General features: G+C 57.6%; 1 protein-coding gene across 1 annotated transcript in view; it reads right to left on the bottom strand.

Moving 5' to 3' along the window:
* Positions 1 to 15361, bottom strand: part of NTSR1 (neurotensin receptor 1) — a 40265-nt gene extending 24904 nt beyond the window's left edge. The window contains exon 1 of the mRNA XM_035025536.1: positions 14648 to 15361. Coding sequence (XP_034881427.1) covers positions 14648 to 15361 — 714 coding nt within the window. The remainder of the gene's footprint in view (positions 1 to 14647) is intronic.
* Between the last annotated feature and the right edge of the window lie 4616 nt (positions 15362 to 19977).

Below are 19977 nucleotides of genomic sequence, written 5' to 3'. Positions count from 1 at the left end.
CCAGCTGCCTCCTCCTAGGTCTCCCCTGGGCCTCGCCTGGCTGGCGCGGGGCGGTGGGACAGAGGAGGAGGGGGGCCTGGGGGGAGGAGCACCCGCTGCTGCCTCGGTGGGAAGATGGGTTCGCTGTGCCTGCCTCCCTGGGTCACCGCTGACAGTCTGTAAGATGACAGATGAAAGGGGCCCTGGGCAGGCCCGACCTGTGGCCCTCTTCCTCCCCACGCTGCGCCCCCACCCCCACCAGGGGTTGAGTCTGGGCAGGGGGCCAGAAGCCTTTCCTCAGCTGGAGACACCCAGAGTGCCGCCCCGTCTCGGCCGGTCCCGGGAGTGTTGGAACAAACCATCGGAGGGCCGTGAGGTCCACAGGCATCCCCTTCCTGCTCCTCCTTGCTCATTTATCGAGGGGCCCGGCACCCGCTCTGCACCTGGACCTGGGGGGCCAGTCAAGTGCTCAGGAGACAGAGTGCTGTGTCTGCACTCGAAGTGAGCCCCCCGCCCGGACAAGCAGCCCTGGCCCCGTCTTCTGCCTCTGTGCTGAACTGTGGTCTAGTGGGGCTACTGGTGGACATCAAAACATATGCCAGGTCCTGCCCCCCAGAACCTGTCAGTGTAACCTTATTTGGAAAAAGTGTCCTCACAGATGCAATTAAGGACATGGAGATGAGATCATGCTGAATTAGGGTGGCCCTAAGTCCAACGACAAGCATCCCTATAATAGAAGGGAAGAGACACAGACCCAGGAGGGACACCAGGTGAAGACAGGCAGAGACTGGAGGGACGCCTGGGGCCACCAGAAGCTGGACGCGGCAGGGAGGACCCTCCTCTGGAGCCGCCGATGGGAGCACGGCCCTGCCCACACCTTGGAGGTTTCAGACTTCTGGCCTCCAGAGCTGTGAGAGGCTAGGTTTCTGCAGTGTGAGCAGTGTGGTCTGTGGTCCTCTGTTACCGTGGCCCAGGGCACTGGCACTCGGCTCATGAGACCCTCACAACAGGCGGAAGCAGAGAAGGTGCTTGGGGTTAGAGCCTTTTCCGAACATGAGTATCTGCCCCTGGTGCTTTTAATCGGAAGCTTTCTGAACACCGTCTAGCTGATCTCCAGGTCTGACATAAATGTGGGTATTTTAATACATCAGATGGGCGTCTTTTAAACAAGCTGTCAGGAAAATGAATCGCAGGAAGCTGAAGGGGTGTTAACCTTGTCTGAGAGCCCTGCAATTATCTGCGTCAGGTATGGGCCAGTGTGGCGGGCGCCTCACCCACGCCTCGCTCCTCCAGAAAAGCTTCCTTCGGCTGGGGTGTGTTTCCCGACCCCAGATCACCGCTCAAGCGTCTGTTTGGCAGCCTGCTGTGGCTGGCTGGTGCTTTTCCCCAATCTTCTGGGCCTCTGAAGGTGGAAAGGGCCCCCCTGGGACCTGTCCCCCTCCCAGCCCCCGGCCTGGCCTGGCCCCACTCCTCCTCAAACTCCACCTGGCACCAAGGAAGAGCAGGCATCCCCCAGGTGGGCTCAAGTCCCCTGGAGGACAGCTCACCTCAGCCAAAGGGGCCTCGGGGTGGGGCAGAGCCGAGGGCCTGGGCAAGTTGCCAGCCTGTGGGGGACAGAGAGGCCTCTGGGCTGGCCACTTTCCTTCCTGCCTCACGTGGGCATCACTGTAAGCGCCGCACAGGACTGGCCACGACCCAGCTGCTCGACGCCTTGCTCACCGGGGCTCCTGTCTGCATCGTCTCACTATCCTGTCTCCTGCCCTGGACCCTGGTGCCTGTGCTCCCAGCCTGCTGTCATAGGAACACGGACAGACCACCTGGAGGCCACCAGACAGCAAGCGTGCACCAGAAATTGGTGTCACAGAAATCTCAACGTCGTTCTGTGGCTGGGCCCTGCCTCCCCCGGGCCCCTCCCCGGAGTGGGGAAGACAAAGCAGTGAGGTTATGGGCTCCTCACACTGAGGACAATCCAGGAGGGGTCTCCAAGCTGCACCGGCAAGACTGTCCCTGGGCTGGAAAGCTCCTTCCCGTTCCCATTCAGGGTTTCCAGGAGCAGCTGGTGCGCCCAGATCCAGAGAGCCTGGGAGCGGGGTCGGCACAGATGTGATCGCTTCTCCCTCAGCCCCAGGCAATAAATAGTGACCCTCAGCAGCTTCCGACCGCGCACATCCTGTTGGGCATAGGGCCTGAGGCAGATGGACTTACAAACGGATGAATCTTTGATTTTGGCTCTGCACCAGCAAGAGCTGGGTGTCCCGATGCACGGGGCTCCTGGGTGACATGACCCAGATGCACTTCCCCTCCCGCCTGACCCTCAGGAGCTGGAGGCTTCGCGGGCCTGCCAAGGAACGGGGAATTATACTCGGGACAGCAACAGCCCATGGCCTGCCGTGAGCACTTACAACTTCGTAATTCCTGAATAGGGACGAGTCCCAAATAGCCCAGGACTCTCTGAACTTCAGGAAGTTGAAATGGTGTGCTTTTTTTTTTTAATAGAGGAAGTGTTTTTGAGTTATAAGAGCACACAGCTTGCTGAAGAATGCTCTTAACCTTTAAATATGTCAAGGGAGAATTACTGAACTTTATAGTAAATTCACCTTTAAACAGACAACGAGCTAAAAATGTTTAAGTCCAAATAATGTCACTCCTTTTTATAAGCTTCAGGATAAGATTTACTCAAACACAGTGGCTATCTGTGTTTCTAGGATAACTCTGTTTCTTTGTTGGGTATTCTGTTGCAACTTTGTTTTAATAGTTCCTTTAATAGACCAAAGTCTTCTATCATAAACTGTCTCAGATATTTTTGAAAGTAGGCAGTGTTTAAAATCCAGGGCTGACTCCCACTTGGGGTACTGGACTAGCTCTCCTGTCATAAACAACTATGAAATTGTACACAATGCATCAGCCAGTTGTTTTCAGACACGGGACAAGCTACAGTGCAAGACCGTGGTGGCCGAGAGCAGGGAAATTCACAAAGTGAGCCCCACGGTCACCTGCTTCTCTCCTTGGGGCCATTTTCCAGATTGCAACATTAGGAGCTGGGGTCTGGTCCAGCATGGCTATTCCGGCTGAGGAGGCAGAACTCAGAAGCTGGGGCCACAGAGCAGTTGAATCTGCAGAGAAGGCAACTGAAAGGGGGGTCCACATTGTGGGGGTCCTCAGAAGCCTGTGAGGGACTCTCCACAGCTTCTGTGCTGGCTGGGCTGTGTACACAGACTGAAACCTTGATAGGCTTATGGCAGGTGGCTGGCTTTCTGGCAGCGCTGGGGGGCAGAGGCCTCCTTAACACACCGAGTGTCCTGCTGAGATGCCAGGAGGTCCACACCTGAGGAATGAGCACCGTGCCCTAGATGGAGGCCCACTCTAGACCCGCCTACCTAAGCCTCAAAGCAAACCCCCAAATCCACAGGGGACACTGAGACTAGAGTTGATTCCTCCCAAGTTAGAAGGGGTTGGGCTTTCCGTAAACCTGCACGGATGAGGTGTAAACCAGGATGATCAGTCTGCAACTGAAAGGCCTACAAAAGCAAGAATCGACACTCTTCAAAGCAAGATAACAGAACACAGAGTCTCTTCAATGCATCATCTACAATGTTCAGTATAAATAAAAAATGACTAGATATGCAAAGAAACAGGAAAATGTGACCCATTGATAAGAAAAAAAGGAAATCAATTAAAACAGCCCCCTAGGTGAGCAATGAGAAGTGGGAAGTGTCAGGTGTGAATGGGTGCAATGTGAATTCTTAGCAGACGTTGAACTTAAGGATGCGTGTTTACACCCCCAGAGCAGCCGTTACAAGAACAAATACAGACAGCTATACCTAAGAAAGTTAGTCGAGGAAATGAAATGGAATACTCGGACTTCCCCGTCAGAGGACTAAGAAAAGGATCTCTCGAAACTGGGGAGTGTGGGAGGCAATCTCAGCAAGGAAAGAGCTGGAAAACGGATCCCCAATTCTGTGCATGATTTGACACAAATCCTGGGCTCACCCTTGACCTGCCCATGCGTGGAACACACCTAAAGAACCAGAGTAAAGGAAGGACCTGAAAACTGCACTGTGATATAAACTACCTCCCAGAACCAGGACGAAACCCCGAGGGGTGTGTGCATGGGGAAGAGCAGGACAGTGCAGCACAGGGCTTGCAAACGGGACTGACATTGGACCACCAGCCACCAGACAGTGAGGCAGATCGGGCAGCTCCTCATGGGCTGCCTGCCCAAAGAAAAGAATCCACTAAAAACACTGACATTCTCCAGAGGGTTCTAATTAACCCAAAGCACCACAGCAATATTCAAAGTGTTCAGAAAGTAACCCCAGATTACTTGATATGGAAAGAACCAGGAAGATAAGACTAACTCTCACGGGAAAGACAATATAGACCACTCTCAGGAAGACTCAGATGGTGGGACTTCCAGACAGGGACTTAGGAGCTGGTGCGAGCACCACGCTCCTTGAGATAAAAGCAACTCTTGAAATGAATGGAAGGATACAAGTTCTTAAAAGATGAAAAGAAACACATTGAAAGAACCAATGGAGGTTTCAGAACTAGATGATACAATGTTATCAACCAAACTGACCCTCAGAGAGCAATATGCCCAACAGAGTGATCATGGGTTCTGCGAGGGCGCACGCGGGTTCTGCGAGGACGCACATGCCATTCACCAGCATAGACCGTGACTCTGGGCCGCCAGACAAACCTGAACTCCTTTAGGGAACTGAAATCACACGGGTATGTCCTCTAAACATATGAAATTACAAACCAGTGACAAATGTTGTCAACATTTGGAAATTAAACAACACGATTCTCAATAGTCCAAAGACTAGAGGGAATCTCAGGAGAAGTAAGAAAATATCTTGAACTGAATTAGAATACATTTTAAAAATTTTGAAATGCTACTAAAGCAGCATTTAGGAGGGAATTTATAGCATTTGATGTTTAAACTACAAAAGAATAAAGGCCCTGAGTCAATAATCCAAGCTTCCACCTTAAGAAATCTAGGAAGCCAAGAACAAATTAAATCCAAACCAAGCATGAAAAGGAAATGAAGATGGGAGTGTAAATAAATAAAACTGAAAGCAGGAAGACAACAGAAAAAATTCATGAAACCGAAACCTGGTTATTCGAAAAAGAATAATATTGGTGAACTCCCAGCTGTACGGACCAGGGGAAAGAGGGTGCACGGGTCACTGGTACCAGGAATGAGAGAGAAGAGGTGGTCACAGACCCCGCGGGCAGCCTAGGGGTAATAGGAATGCCACAAGCCCCATGCCCCCAAATGTGACGACTTTTAGATAAAATGGACCGGTTCCTTTAAAGACACAAGTCGCCAAAACTTGCACAGGCAGAAGCACAACACCGGAATCTCTCTACGCCCACGAAGGGAACTGAAATCACAGCTGGAAACCTTCTGACGAAACTCCTGGCCCAGACGGAGTCGCTGAGGAACTCTACCGAACCTTAAAGGAAGACAGACGACCGCTTCCAGAAAACAGAAGAGGAGCAAGTACATTCCAAATAATTCTACGAGGTCAGCATGACCCGGATACTGAAACTGGACAAAGACGCACGAGAAGGTAAAACTACGGACCAATATCTCTCATGAGCCTGGACACAGAAATTCCCAACAAAATATTAACTCAAATCCAGCAACACATACAAGGACAATGCATGGCCAGGTGGGGCTTGTACTAGAAACGTGAGGCTGGTCCAAGAGTGAAAACTAGTAAGGTTTTCCATGAATACAAGGTCCCCGGAGTCGTCAAATCCACGGAGACAGAGGCAGAGTGGTGGTCTCTGGGCCAGGGGAGGGGTGCTGGGGAAGGACTGTTTCATGGGGACGGAGTTCCCACTGGGAGGTGAAGGCGTGCCAGACACAGGTGGTGGGGATGGTCACACAGCAATGGGAACGTGCCTAGTGCCACTGACCTGTCTGCTTAAAAATGGCTAAAGTGGTAAATTGCATGTTCTATATAGTTTGCCACAATAAAAAATTACTCAATGTAATTCACTATATTAACTAAGGAAGAAAAACCACATGACCATACCAATAGATGCAGGAAAAGCATTGAACAAAATTCAACATCCATGCATGATTTCTTAATCTGATAAAGGGCCTCTACCAAAAGCTTAAATAAACTAAAAACCTTATCCTTGATTGTAAAGTACAAAGACTTTCTCTCTAAGATCAGGAACAAGGCCAGGCAGTTTTCTCTTCCGCTCTGATTACATATCATACTGGAAGTCACAGCCAGAACAATAATGCAATAAAAGGAAATTAAAGGTGTACAGATTGGAAAGGAAGAACTAAAATGTTCTCTATTCACAGACAACGTGACAGTCTACACAGAAGATCCCAGGGACCCTACAAAGTAATTTGTAGAATTCATAAGTGTGCTCATCACAGTTGCAAGATGCAACATCGACATATAAAACCCAATCACACTTCTATGTGCTAGCCATGAAAAACTGGAAATAGAAAAATAATTCCCAAAACATGAATACTTAGGTATAAATCTAACAAAATACGTTAGGCTCTGTATGCTGGAGGCCAGCACTAACGATAGCAAAGGGGACCCAACTCAACGGATGGATGCCCCGTCCTCGGGGATGTCTCAGTGTGAAGATGCCAAGTCTCCCCACCATTGATCGACACACTGACCCAATCTAAATCAAAACCCCTGCACGCTTTTTTGGTGATCCTAGATTTATGTAGAAAACAAAGGGCCAAAAGTAGCAACACAGTGTTGGAAATGAACACAGCTGGAGGACGCACACGGTTTGGAATGCTTACTGTAAATCCACAGTGTGGGGGCAGGGACGGTGCAGACGTGCAGATGGAGGGGGGTCTGGGCAGAGCCCCGCACAGGAGGTCAGGCAACTTTTGATTAAGGCACCAAGAAACTTTAGTGCAGAAAAGAGCATCTTTTCATGTGCAGTACTGACCACATGGATATGTACATATAAACAAAAGCACCCGTATCTCACCCCATAGAAAAACGAACTCAAAACAGATCATAAACCTAAATATGAAACATGAAACTATAAAGATGATGGAAGATAGCAGGAAAGAAGATAGACAGAGCACCAAAAGCAGGATCCACTTAAATGTCTGATAGGCTGGACTCCATCAAAACCATAGCTGTTTGCTCTGTGACGTGCAAAGTCAGGAAAGTGCAAAGAGAAGCCACAGAAGGGGAGACAGTATCTGCGAATCATGTATCTGGACAAAGGACTCGTATGCAGAATATATTTTAAAAACTCTCAAAATTCAACAACAAGAAAGCAAGTCAATTTAACAACTGGGCAAACTACTGAAACAGACTCTGGCAGAGAAGGTGCACAGGTACCAAGAGCATATGGATAGGCGCCCCACATCACCAGTCATCAGGGAAATGCAAATCAAGCCACAACAGGATCCCACTGCATGCCCACTGGACGGCTAAATGAAAATAAAACCCAAACCTACAACTGACTGTCACAGGTGCCAGCTAGGATGCGGAGCACCGCGTCCTTCCATGTGGCTGTGGATATTCAAAATGGCACCTCCACTTTGGAAAAGCTTGGCAATTTCCTAGAAGGTTGAACACACTTCCCGTATGACCCAGCAATCTGACTCGTAAGTATTCATTCAGGAGAAATGAAAATGCTCGTTCACACAAAATCCTGTACCTGAATATTAGTAGCAGCTTTATTTGTCATTGCTCAACACTGGAAACCACCCAAACGTCCTTCACCTGCCAAATGGAGAAACAAACAATGGAATCCTACATAAACGAAGGAGCAAGATGTTGATGCAGGCAACAGCGTGGATGAGTTCCAAGCACCATATAAGTGAAAGAAGCCAGACTCGGGGGTGGGGGGACAGCCCAAAGGCTCCATTTACGTGACGTCCTGGAAAAGGCGCAAGCCTGGGAGAACAGATCCTGGTTTCCAGGGGCTGGGGCGGGGTGTGGTTGACCCCAAAGCAATAGCACAAGACAAAGCTTTGGGGTGACAAGACTGGCCTTGAGCCTCCGAGGCGGTGGTTACGTGGCCCTACGTGTTTGCCCAAACTCGGAGGTCAGTGAAAGAAAAGTGATTCTGACCAGGTGTAAATTTTAAAATAAAGGTTTTCCTGCAGGATCCTGCACCCAGATGACAGGAAACAGCTCCCAGCCCCAGGAGGGGGATCCCCAAATCAGAGGCCTGGTCTCTCCACACACGTGGCTGAGTTACTGCTGCGTGGGTCACAGAGCCCCCAACTGGGCGCCCGGAGCCGTCCCAGGCACCTCGAGTGTATTAAGTCACCGAGCCACAGAGTCATCGCTACCTGCAGTGGCCGGCAAAGAACGAGGCGCACGAGGTCGTGGGGCTGGCCCAGGGTCCGGCAGCTGGCCAGCACTGAAGCTGCGTGCTGCTGACGACAAACCCCAAACTTCCCGCTCCCAGCAGCACGGAAGCTCCCCTGAGTGTTGATGGAGCAGCCCCGCAGGTGTTCACGCGTGAGGTCCCCAAAGCAGCAGAGCGAGCCTGCAGGTGAGCAGCCCCACACGCTGCGCCGGGTCCAGCTCAAGCGCCCTGCCCTGTCTGGGCCTCCGCTTCCTGGTGGGACCTGAAGAGCCTGGTGCTTCCACCTGGGACGACACCTGGCCTGGGCCGGCTGCGTGGCCTCTCGGTGGCTGTTCCTTTGCTGGCGGGGTAGGGTGCTGCTGGGGAACAGCAGGGGTGCGGGGCACCAGGCAGAGCCCACAGCTGTGAGCTCAGCAACATCATCCTCTCCTGGGTGTGGGAATCAAGCCCTCCTGGGGGGTGAGTGGCGGGGAGAGAGCGCTGCTGGGGGCTTTGGGCTCCCCGTGGACGTTCCCAGGACCCCTCTGGTCCTTGTGGGCCATCGAGCCTTCAGGAGGACTGTGCAGTGCCCAGAGGCCCGCCAGAGAGAGGACCTGGCCGCCCCCCACAACCTTTATGGGACGAGGCCTCAGCGCGCTTCATGCTCATTTCCGACAGACTCACTGAGACGGAATAATTTACATTCACTAAAATTACCCCTCAGTCCGTAGCTTTTCATAAATGCTCAGTTGTGTGACTACCGCCACAGTCAAGATGCAGAGTGTTTCTTGCCCAACGTCAACCCCGCCCCCAGCCCGTCAGCCACTGACCCGTCCCTGTCGCTTTGCCTTTTCCAGAATGCCCTGCAGTTGGAAGTGTGTCGCAGGCGGCCTTCTGAGGCTGCGGCCCTCGCTCGGCACAGAGGGTTCGTCCGTGGACTCCGGCTCTCAGAGGAGAGCACGGGCAGGCTTGAGAGCCCGCCGGGGAGGGCCAAGGATCTAGACACAGAAAGCGGGAGTGGTCGCAGGGGCTGGGGCGGGGGAAGCAGTCAGGGTCTAATGGGGGACAGAGCTCCCCGTCGCAAATGATGGCCATGTTCTGGGGACGGGTGGTGGGGACGGTTGAGCTGAAAGATGGTTGAAATGGTAAATTTCATGTTATGTATCTTTTACCACAATAGGAAAGAAGAAAGAAAGGCTTCAGATTCCATTTTCTGCTCCTAACACAAACCACTAGGAGACCAGATGGGGTGCCTGGTTGCTCTTTCTCTGGCGGAGAGAAACAAAGGCTCCCCGACGTCCCAAGCTGGGCCTGCCTGTCCTGTGGTGCCATGGGCGAGCCCCTGTCCTCTTGCAGTGGAGACTCTCCCCAGGAGTGAGGGCGGCCCGTGGGCGCCAGGCTGGGCCCACCCAGCGCTGCGGACGGCACTCGGGGCTGGACTTGGTCCTTGGACAAGGACGTCCTCTTACAGAGGCTCAGCACAACCATCAAAATCAGAACCCACACCTCACAGGGATGGCGCATCCCCGACTCACCGCGGGTGGTACCCGGGTTTGGCGACTGTCCCAACCGCGAACTTCACAGTGATTTCCCTTCCTGGGCCAGCGTCTAATTGGAAACCACTGGTGCTCAGCGCTGTGTCTCATCCCCGGGATACAGAGCAGCTCCACAGCCGGGCTCCTCTCTCGGGGCTGGGCACGCCGTGGGTCAGAACGTCCCTCAGGCTACGAGACTGAGGGCCAGGAAGGAGGCTGTGTGTGCTGTCCTCGGGGCGCAGAGCAGGGGCACATGACCGGCGGGGAGCCGTTCATTGTCGTGGCTGCCCTCCCCTCTACAAAGTCACTTCTGTGGGGACCCTGGGGCTCGCTAAACGTTACCAGTGAGTGCTGACGTCCCCGAGGCCGGGCTGCTACCCGCGGTTCACGGGCAGGGGAAGCAACAGACAATCAAGGTGCCACAGGACGGAAATCCTGAGAAAATGACTCATGGTCTGACTCTACAGGAACCAATTTTCTTCCACTTAGTGGAGACGGGTCCTGCTGCCTCGGCTTCCGTGGAGTCACCTCCAACCGTAAGGGCCGCGTGTCGCAGAGGCTGCGGACCCGGGGCCGGTGGGTGTGGGCACTGGCTCCTCCCCGACCCCAGGCCCCAGCTCAGCTCCGAGGGTGAGAGGACGCACCCCCGCCAGGGGCACTTCCGGAAGTCTGAGAAGGTGAACAGAAGCAGGGGGCCCCCGGGAGAGGGGTCCTCCAGCCGTGGGGCCTGACATCAGCAACAATGACGTGCTGGCACAGAGAGCCCTCAGCTGCTGCTGGTGCGGGCCGCCCAGGTTCTGCCCGTCGCGGTGGTGCGAGGCTGCGCCGCCCCTGCCCTCGGCTCCCCTGCCCCTGCCCTCGGGGCACCGCCGGTGTGCCCTGGGGAGGCTCCTGGGTTCCCTCTGCCCCTGCTCACAGAGCTCATGTGCTCCCGGGGTGGAAATACTTTACCACTGGTTTGAGCATCACGAAGACCAACTTTACTGAGAAAACAGCAGATCCAGGTCTCAGCAGAGAAGCCCGACCATCCCCACGGACGTTGGCCAGGGACTGGGCACCACGTGAGGACTAGCGTGGGGCCCTGGGATTCTGCCAGCCGTGCCCCCCAGCACCGAGGGCGGGGGGTGGCCCTGATCCTGGGGGTCAGTGCTCAGGGCAGCCGTTAGAGAAGGCTGGGCTCCGAGCTTCCCTCACCTGCCCAGTGTGTGCGTCCGCCCCCACGTCCCATGCCCCGAGTGGCACAGACGCCTCTGTACTTTTGATGGAAAAGACGGGGCCTCCCAGATCCCCTCTGTTAACCGAGCGGCAGCGACAGCCCGCAACACGGATGGGGTGCTGCACGGGAACCTGGCCACGCACCTGCTGTGTGTGCAAGCCGTGTGTGCATGTGAGGTGCACACGTGTCTCCTGTGCCTGTCTACGCACATGTTACACCTCGGCGTGTCTCCACGTTCACACGCGATGTCTGCGTGTGCGTTCCTGCGTGTGTATCTATATGTGTTTGCACATGTGTGGACACAACCCCCACGCTCCAGAGTGCTGGACTGCAGGGGCTCAGCACCTCCCCTACCCTCCTTCTTTAACTGGGAAAATGAGAACACACCTGGGGACAGCATGTGTCTAGGAGCTGGGGCTGGAACCGGGCCAAAGCTGGTGACCAAGTTAGCAACTGTCTTGGGGCACGCAGCACATTCACCATGAGTCCTGGGTCAGGGCTGGGGGGCCGCCGGGAGCACGAAGCCGGGCAAGCGCCTGGCCAGGTCAGATCCGAACCAGACGCTCAAACCCCCCAGGTCTCTGCTGCCACTGGTCACCGGTCACAGTGCACATTGGCTGGAGGCATGGACATGGGCCCTGCCCCACCTGAAGCCAGCCACAGAGAGCCTGGGGCAGCAGGATCCACATGGTGCCTGAGGTCAGAGCAGGGGGCCGGGCAGGACTGCAGTGGGGTCAAACACAAACCACATGGGCTGATCCACATGGGCAGGGCCGCCCATAGGGACTGCTGCACACCCTGGGGAGATGGTGCACGGAGTGAACGGTGGAGGTGGTACTGCTTCTCGGGGGGACTTTCTAGTGGGAAGACCCCCTCAATGGCAGGAAGTCTTCACTGTGACCAACAGTCTGTTGGAAAGACCAAATCAGATCCCCTCTGGGGTCAGAGGAGGGACCGGATTAGGGAACGCAGCAGGCCCTGTGGGCTCCTCCTCCCAGCCACCCCGTCAACTTGGGGCCCAGGGTCTGGGGCCTCTGCTGGCCTGGGCCTTGCCCTGCCCGCTGACCAAGCTCTACTTAGCCCAGCTCCAGGCGACACACTCAGAAAATGCCCAGCTGTACTGAGCAATGACTATTCCAAGTTGCTCAGAAATCTGATCCCAAACCCCCTCATTTCTAAATGTCTTGTGCATGTAAGTACCCAGGATGGGCTCTTGTGGATGAGGGGGGCTGGCGGCCTCCTGGGAGACATGCAGGCTTTCCTGTTTTGAAAAGAGGAGCCATTTGACTGGCTGACGCCTCCACACTTCCAACATGGTCGGTGAGAGGGAGACACGTGGATGCAAGCACGCATTAAAAACAGTGGCTGTTCACCCTGACCTGCCCAGTGGCCCCGAAGCCCAAGTGGGGGACACGAACCCAGGGCACCTCTCCTGAGATGGAACAGGGCATGCAGAAGGGAGCGGGGGTGGTGGCGAGGCCCTGGACACACTCCTGGGAGCCACCCACAGGGTCAGCCCGGAGGGAAGGGCACCTGCAGTCTGGGGTCTTTAGGGGAAGATGAGGTCCAGTCTCGGAGAGCGTCAGGAAGCCAGCAAGCACTAGTAAATGCTCGGGCGGCACTGTGCCTGTGGGCACAGAAGGGGGGCCTGTCTGCAGTGACCCGCTCAGCAGACATCTGCCAGGACGCCTGGTGGCCCCGAAGCCACACCCTGGGCGGTGTGGGTGTTGCAGCTCCCGAGCACAGGGACTCAGAGGAACGGCCCTTGGGGAGGTAAATGGTGTCACTGGGCATCTGATTGCGTGGGGCCGATGGACAGGAGGCAGGAGTGGAGAGAGGATGCTTCAGGGGGGCTGTGCGCACTCTGCTCGGCTGCGGCTTGTTTTTGATGATTCAAACCCGCCTGCTCCTGGCTGAGCCCTGGGAGCCGCCGGAGGGGCGGGGGGTCTGAGCGGAGGCGGCTCCTGGGTGGGCAGGGCGTGCTAGCGACCTGAGCTGCCGACCCGAACCTGCCGCTTCATACCTTTGAGGGCAGGCAGTGCGGCTGCTGCGCCCCCAGCCCCGGGCGCAGGCCAGGGGAGGCCCCTGCACAGCCGATCGGAGACAGGAGCTAGGGAGACAATGGGGGCCCTCTGAGGCCTCGGGAGGACACTTTCCCACCGCACGCGGCCCCGTGTGCCTTTGTCTCCAGCGCAGGGACCGCGTCGCAGACAGGCAGCCGGGCTCTACTAACCTCCCTGCGACATGTGCTGGGGTGGGGGTCCCTTGGCACGCAGGGGACCCTGTAGCCACAAGTTCTCAGCACCGGCGTCAGGGGCCAGGGTGGTGTCTTGTGAGGGTCCGCGACAGCCCAGGGAGTGATGCGTAGACCACAGTCCTGCCCTTGTGGCCGGCTCCCCACCCCACCACACCGTCCTACTTCCAGCAGGAGCCCTGCTGGGAGGTATGAAAGGACAGCCAGATGGGTACGGGGGGGGGGCACCCTGGCCCCCTCCTCTGGCTCTGCTGAGCACCTGCAGGCCCCGCCCAGACCCCCGTCCCCATCTCACCCTGCCCCTCCATGGCTACCCCGTCCTAGGGCCAGGATGCCGTCCACAGTGGCATCTCTGCCCAGACTTCCTCCCACGCAGGGCCCTTGCCCAGGTGGTCCCTGCCTGAGAAACCTTCTCTCCAGGCCGGCGTAGCCCCTCGCCAGGACGCCTCATCCTAGCCGATTCCCAAGGAGGGCTCCCACCTGGGCTCCTGTAGCACCTTGCTCAGACCCTCGGAGGGCTCTTGGTCACTGGGCTCCAGTGTTGTCCACCTCACACAGGTCTCCCACCTGCCACCGCGCCCAAATACCTTAAGATCCTCCCAGAAGAAACAACTTTGTCATCACCACCACCAAAATAGTGCTTCTGAGCATTTCCACATGCTGGGAACCATGCAAGCGCTTCCCACGCTCTTTCTCCTGAATCCTCTACCACCTGAGGTCGGGCTGTGATTACCTGGTTCACAGATGGGAATACTGAGGCTCAACTAAGGAACCAGTCCGGGTGGTATCAAGTTTGCCTCCACCTCCCAAGTGTAAGCGGGGGCAGGGCAGCCAGGAGGCACTGGGGGGTGGGGTGGGAGGAGGTCAGTGCTGGCCTGGGGACTCTGCTGCAGAGGAGATAGCCCTAGCCTCCTGGGGCCACTCCTGGGGCTTTCCTTTTGGAAAGCCGATGGAAGGAGCTGCCTCCAGCACACGTTTACCTTAAATCTCAGGGAGTCTGGGGACAGCTGAGGCCCATCTACAGACCCTCCAAGACGTCACTGATCTGAGGGCCCAGCTCCCTTTGATAGGAGGGGATGAGATGCGGGGGTGAGATCTGGCAGCTCTGGAGTGAAAGGTGGGAGAAGGGGGTCAGGCTGAGCTCCCAGGCCCTGCCCCCATCCCCTTCCCAGCTGCACAGGAGTAATATTTCCTGGTGACATCCTCTCCCTCCCTGACCCAGAGGGTGCACAGGCTGGAAACGACTTTCGAGGTTTAGGAAAGAGAAGACGGAGGTGCCCCTGAGGGAGAGCCTGCCAACCCTGCCCCCAGGCCAGACCCCGTTTCTTCCCCGCCCCTGAGGCAGCTGCTCACCTGGATGACGACCTTGATCGTGGCGGTGCCCACCACGGGCGTGCACACCAGGCCGCCGGGGTGATGGCCGTCGGCACTGCGGTTCTGCTGGCCCATGGTGAAGGGCATGGGCACGGCCAACAGGCCCGAGGCGAGCCAGATGGCACTGATGAACTTCTTGGTGCGGCTGCGGGACATGAGGGTCTTGGCCCTGAAGGGGTGGCAGATGGCCAGGTAGCGCTCCACACTGAGGCTGGCCACGTTGAGGGCCGTGGCGTAGGTGCAGGCCTCCCGCAGGAAATAGTACCCGCGACAGCCGGCGTCGCCGAAGGCCCAGGGGTGGTGCACCCAGATGAAGTTGTACAGCTCCACGGGCATGGCCAGCAGCAGGATGAGCAGGTCGGACAGCGCCAGGCTGCCCAGGTGGTAATGCACGGTGCTCTGCAGGCTCTGCAGCCACTTCTTGCGCCCCAGCGTGAACGCCGTCACCGAGTTGCCCACCGTGCCCACCACGAACAGCGCCAGGTACACGGTCGTCACCAGCACCTTGGAGTAGATGTCCGTGTTCACGTCCAGGTCGCTGCTGGGCGCCGCCCGCAGGTGCTCGGACTCGTTGCCCGTGCCGTTACCGAAGCCGGGGGCTAGCAGCGCCGCCTCCAGCCCCGAGGGCGGCAGCGGGAAGGGTTTGGCGCCCGCCGCGCCCTGGGGGCCCGGCGCCGAGCGGTTGAGGCGCATGGTGGGCGCGGCTCCGGCTCCGGCTCCGGCTCCGGCGGGGACCTAGCGGAGGGAGCCGGCGGGGAGGGCGCAAGACTGCAAGCGGGCGCGCCGTCCAGCCGGGGAGCTCCCGACCCGGCCCGCGCCGCCGCGGAGCGCTCGAGGCGCGCTCACCGGGGGCTGCCGGTTCCCTCCCGCTCCCTGCTGGCCCCGGGCTCCTCCGATCGCCAGCCTCCGCGGCTATGCGGGCTGCCGGCTCCAGACCCCTCGGGTCCGCGGCGCGGGGCGAGCCTGGGGCGCGAGCGGAGCGCACGCACGGCCGCCCCGGCACGCTCCCTCCCTCGCCTGCGCTGTCCTCCCTCGCGCTCTCCGCGCACACCCGCTCCGCGCACGGCCCGCCGCGCCCGCGCCCTCCCGGGCTCCGCGCCTCCACTCCGCTGGCGGCAGCGCGGCGCGCCCAGCCGTGGGGGGCGGTGGCGGCGGCGGCCCCTCCTCTGTCCCCGCCCAGCCCAACTGCAGGGCTGGCGGGTCTCCGCGCGCTGCCGCGGGTGAGTAGGGGATATTGGTGCTTTCCCCACACCCTCTCTCAGGAGCACGCCCTCCGTTCGGGTCTGCCCAACTTCTCTCGCCCCCACCCACCCCAGGAAGGCAACTGCCTCCAGGTCGTTCGCAGCGCTCTCAGGGGGGTGAGGGAGGTAAGCGGGGACAGGGCCCGCAGCCCCGCTGGGATGGCTGGGGTATGGTGCCAGCAACCGGGTGCCCTGCGGCTAGAGCCAGGTGGGAGTGGTGGACGAGGTGGGGAGCAAAGCAGCGCCCCTCCCCAGGCAGGCTGGGGTCCTGCACCTGGCACCCTGTGGTGGCTGCCAGTGGGCACACGCCCCTTCATCACCACCTGGATTTGATCATCAGAAGTCCCCTCAGAGCACATGCCCAGCAGGTTGGGGAAGGGTGGCCCTGGGGGTCACAGCCTCAGGGCCCCGCCTCGTCCCAGTGTGGACCTGGCTGGTTGTACCAGCTGTGCCGAGAACAGGAACCTGGAGGAGGCTGGGCACGGGGCTTGGGGTGTTGGAGAAAGGGGTGAGGCCTAAGAAGGGTGCCCGGACCCCGGCCCCGGCCCGGCAATGGGTCTGTATTTACTCCTCTCTTTTCAGCTGGCTTTGGGCTTGACTGTTCCTCAGAAACCTGATGTTCTCATCAGGGGATCCTAGCACATAAAAATATGTGCTTAAAAGTTCAGCCTTCGAAGACAACACAAACATCCCTTTGCTGGAAACCAGTAGAAGAGGCTCGGAGGCAGCCAGCACGGCTTCATCCTGGCCTTGCTGCTTTGTATTCGGGCAACTGCTTTAGCGTCTCTGTGCCTCGGTTTGTCATCTGTAAAATGGGCATGGTGATTGAACGGATGGCCCCCGGGGCCAGGGCTGTTACTGGTGCTGTCAGTGCGGGCACATAGTAGGTGCTCAGTGAACTCCTGCGGGGTTGGCGTTGCAGGATTGTGCCGTGGCTTCAGAGGGTGTGAGGGTGCAGGGCCCAGGCCAACAAAAGTGGCATTAAACCCCCAGCGGATCTGACCAGCTTACTCTCTGGAAGGCAAGTCCACCAACTAGGTAAACGGCTCTTGGGATGGGGACCTGGGTGTGCCGGTCACAAAAGGAAGTGATGGTGCTAGACCACATCGGAGCCCTGGGGGCTCACGGCCACCTCGGCTCACAGGCGACACTGGGGTCTTAACCATGGATGGTGGCATCTGGTCGCCGCTCTCAGGAGCCTCCCCAGGGGAAGGCCCCAGCCGGTGGCCACTGGGGCCTGTCCCTTTGTGGGCCACTAGCTGAAGCTGCTCAGGATGACACTGATGGAAATGCACTCTGGCTCGGCTGCTTAAACTCACTGTTTGGTTTTCAAACCCTGACCTTTCCGCTAAGCTGGCCTTTTTTTCAAATATTTCTTTTTCAGCCAGCCTAGGAGCTTAAAAAATCATAAAAGTCAACTTAGCACAAATATTGGACAAGACATTTGTTTAAAACCATGGAGGAAATGTCACTTGGAAGGCCTTGGTCTACAAAGTGGGCGGCGGGCCCTTGTCGGGGGCTCCCTGGCAGCCCACTTGGAACCCCTTTCCCGTGTCCCGAGAGCCTGGACAGCGCGGAGGCCAGAACCTTCCACTCGTTTGGCCCTTTCTCTCTCTGACTTCCCCTGACGCAAACACGTCCTAAACAGCTGAGACCCTTTAAAGAAAGTGTTGGCAAGGTGCGGGGAGGACTGAGGCTGGGTCGGGCTATGTCTGTGGGAGATGGGCTGTGCCCTTGGTGGGTGCAGGCCCCCACACTGACCGGCGAAGCCCTGCAGTGTGAGCTGCTCCCGGCTGCCCGGAGAGCCTCGGGGCCTGTCGCCCTGACCCCAGGCTCCAGATGCTACGTGTCGCGGGGAGCTGGCCCTTCCCATGGGCACTGAGGGCTGAGCTGCATGCACGGAGCCCGCTGGGCAGGTCCCGGCACTGTCCCAGTGCTGCAGCTGTGGGAGGACTTGGGGGCACTCACTCGTCTCAGGAGCGCAGACTGTGGGTGTGAAACACCTGCTTTTCTGGCTGCAGAATTCAGTCCCTGGAGTTACCAGCGCCATGGGCTGCCCTCCACGCTGGAGGTCCCTCTCTCTCCTCTGGGCCCCATCCGCTGGAGGGCAGTTCTTGCCAGCAAGAGACATCTTCCTAAATTAAAAAAAAATAGTAACTTAACAGCAATACCGGTATCAGGACATCATGATGCTGTTTCCTGCAAGACTGGGGGCGGGGGGAGTGAGCGCTTATCTGGAGGGTAAGTAATTTGAGGAAATGTAATATGCATATTTGCAGAGTTTTAGCTGTGGATTTTCTCATCCACGGCATGGAAATCGCACACGTTCCCGAATGTACAGCATTCCAAGGGAAATTTTAAAAATAGAGCAACACATGTGCAAATGTAAGCGAAGTGTGAGTGTGAGCCGGCCGGAGGGGTGGGCCGAGCCTCATTCAGCTGGGGCCCCCGCGGGCTCACGGCACGTGTGGGCTGCTGACCGACCCCAGAGCTCCGGCTCCGGGCGGTGCACTTCCGCTGCCTCATCCTCGTCTCTCCCGTCCTCCCGGTGAGCCACACGCCCATCACGTGGTCTGTGTGCGTGTGTGCACGTGTGAACAAGAACCCGTATGTTGGGCACCGGGGCACAAGGGCTCAGAGTATCTTCGTTGGCAAGCCCATCGCCTGCCTCTGCCCCTGGGCTGGGTGCCTGCTTTTCAGAGAAAGCCGTTCGTGCCGTGGGGAGGGAGGAAGCCCCCTGAGCGGGGAGCATGCGTCCAGCGTCACCCCTCCTTGGGAGCTGCTGTGCAGAAGCTTGACTGGGCTGCAGCTTTTCGGCCGAATGTGCGCTAGAACCACTGTGGACGCCTTCACAAGGGCTGTGCCCCGGCCCCGGGGCCCCTCATCCTCGGGTCTCTGTGGACCAACGCTGACAGTTAGTTTCCATCGGCCAGAGGCCCTCTCCCTAGGCTTCCCTGCATCCACCGTCCGTTTGTCCATCTGTGCAGCACTCACCGAGTGTGGTCAGCACCCGGGGGCAGGGGACTGCCTTCCCAGGGCTCGCGGCGCAGCGAGTGGAAAGCTTTCTGTGCAGGGCGGGGCTTATTCCCTCTGGGCGTGCAGGGAAGGCTGCGCTCTGGTTACAGGTGGGGGGCTGGTCCCTCTGGGACCCTCGCCCTCCAAGTCTCAGTTGTCACCCCCCCAGAAGCCAGCCCCTCCCTCTAACCAATCCTGGAGGTTGGTCAAGCAGAACCACTTGACGGCAGCTCCTGGCCCTTCCCGCAGACGAGGGCAGGGGAGCTCGGCGGAGCGGCACCAGCGTGAGCCCCATCGGGGACATTGCCGGCTCCTGCCCGGAGCCGCGCAAGGAAGCTGGTGTTTGGGGGGAGAGGGGCCACGTCAGATCGTCCCCTAAGGAGAAAGAAAATCCAGCTCCCAAGACCTGTTCCACGCAGCTCGGGTCCCTAGAAGCGTCCTGGGAAGGCTTTGGTCGGCTTCGGGCAGGCATGCACACAAAGGATGCTTGTGAGAATTGCCTTTGAGGCTGCACACTAACTTCTCCGGACCAGGCTTGGAACGGACCGAGTGACCCTCCAAACGGAGGCCATTGCCGCCTCCCCGCTCATCCCCTTCAGGTCATGCTGGGAGGAGGGTCCCTAATTTGCTCTTGGGCAAAAGACACACACACACACACACACAGCATGTCTAACACAGAAGGACAAACAATCCCATCTGCTCAGCATGCAAAGAAAAGCAGTATGTTGTCAGCTCTCACCCTAGGAGATGGAGAGTTTTTATGCTTGTTATAAATTTACCAATTTGTGGTTGAATTTCCCAGGCACGCTTCTGAACACAACAGGCAATTTAAAGTTGAAAGGGTCCTGTTTGGCTAAAATGAGGCTTCCATTTATTACTTGGAGGAAGGGGGACCAGGAGGAAGGAGGACTGGGAGTTCTCGGATTCGATAGTGGCTGGCTGTTTGACAGCAGGGTGTGGGGACCCCTCCCCGGGCACAGCGGGCGGCCCCGGGGCGCGGCGGGCGGGGGCAGGCGGGCACCGGGGCCTCTTTCCCCGCCTTCCTGACTCCTC

This window comes from Mirounga leonina, unplaced genomic scaffold, assembly GCF_011800145.1.
Source record: "Mirounga leonina isolate KUSES-001 unplaced genomic scaffold, KU_Mleo_1.0 Mir_195, whole genome shotgun sequence".
Lineage (NCBI taxonomy): Eukaryota > Metazoa > Chordata > Mammalia > Carnivora > Phocidae > Mirounga > Mirounga leonina.
Note: the sequence above shows the minus strand (reverse complement) of the source record. Positions and strands in the feature narration are given on the sequence as shown.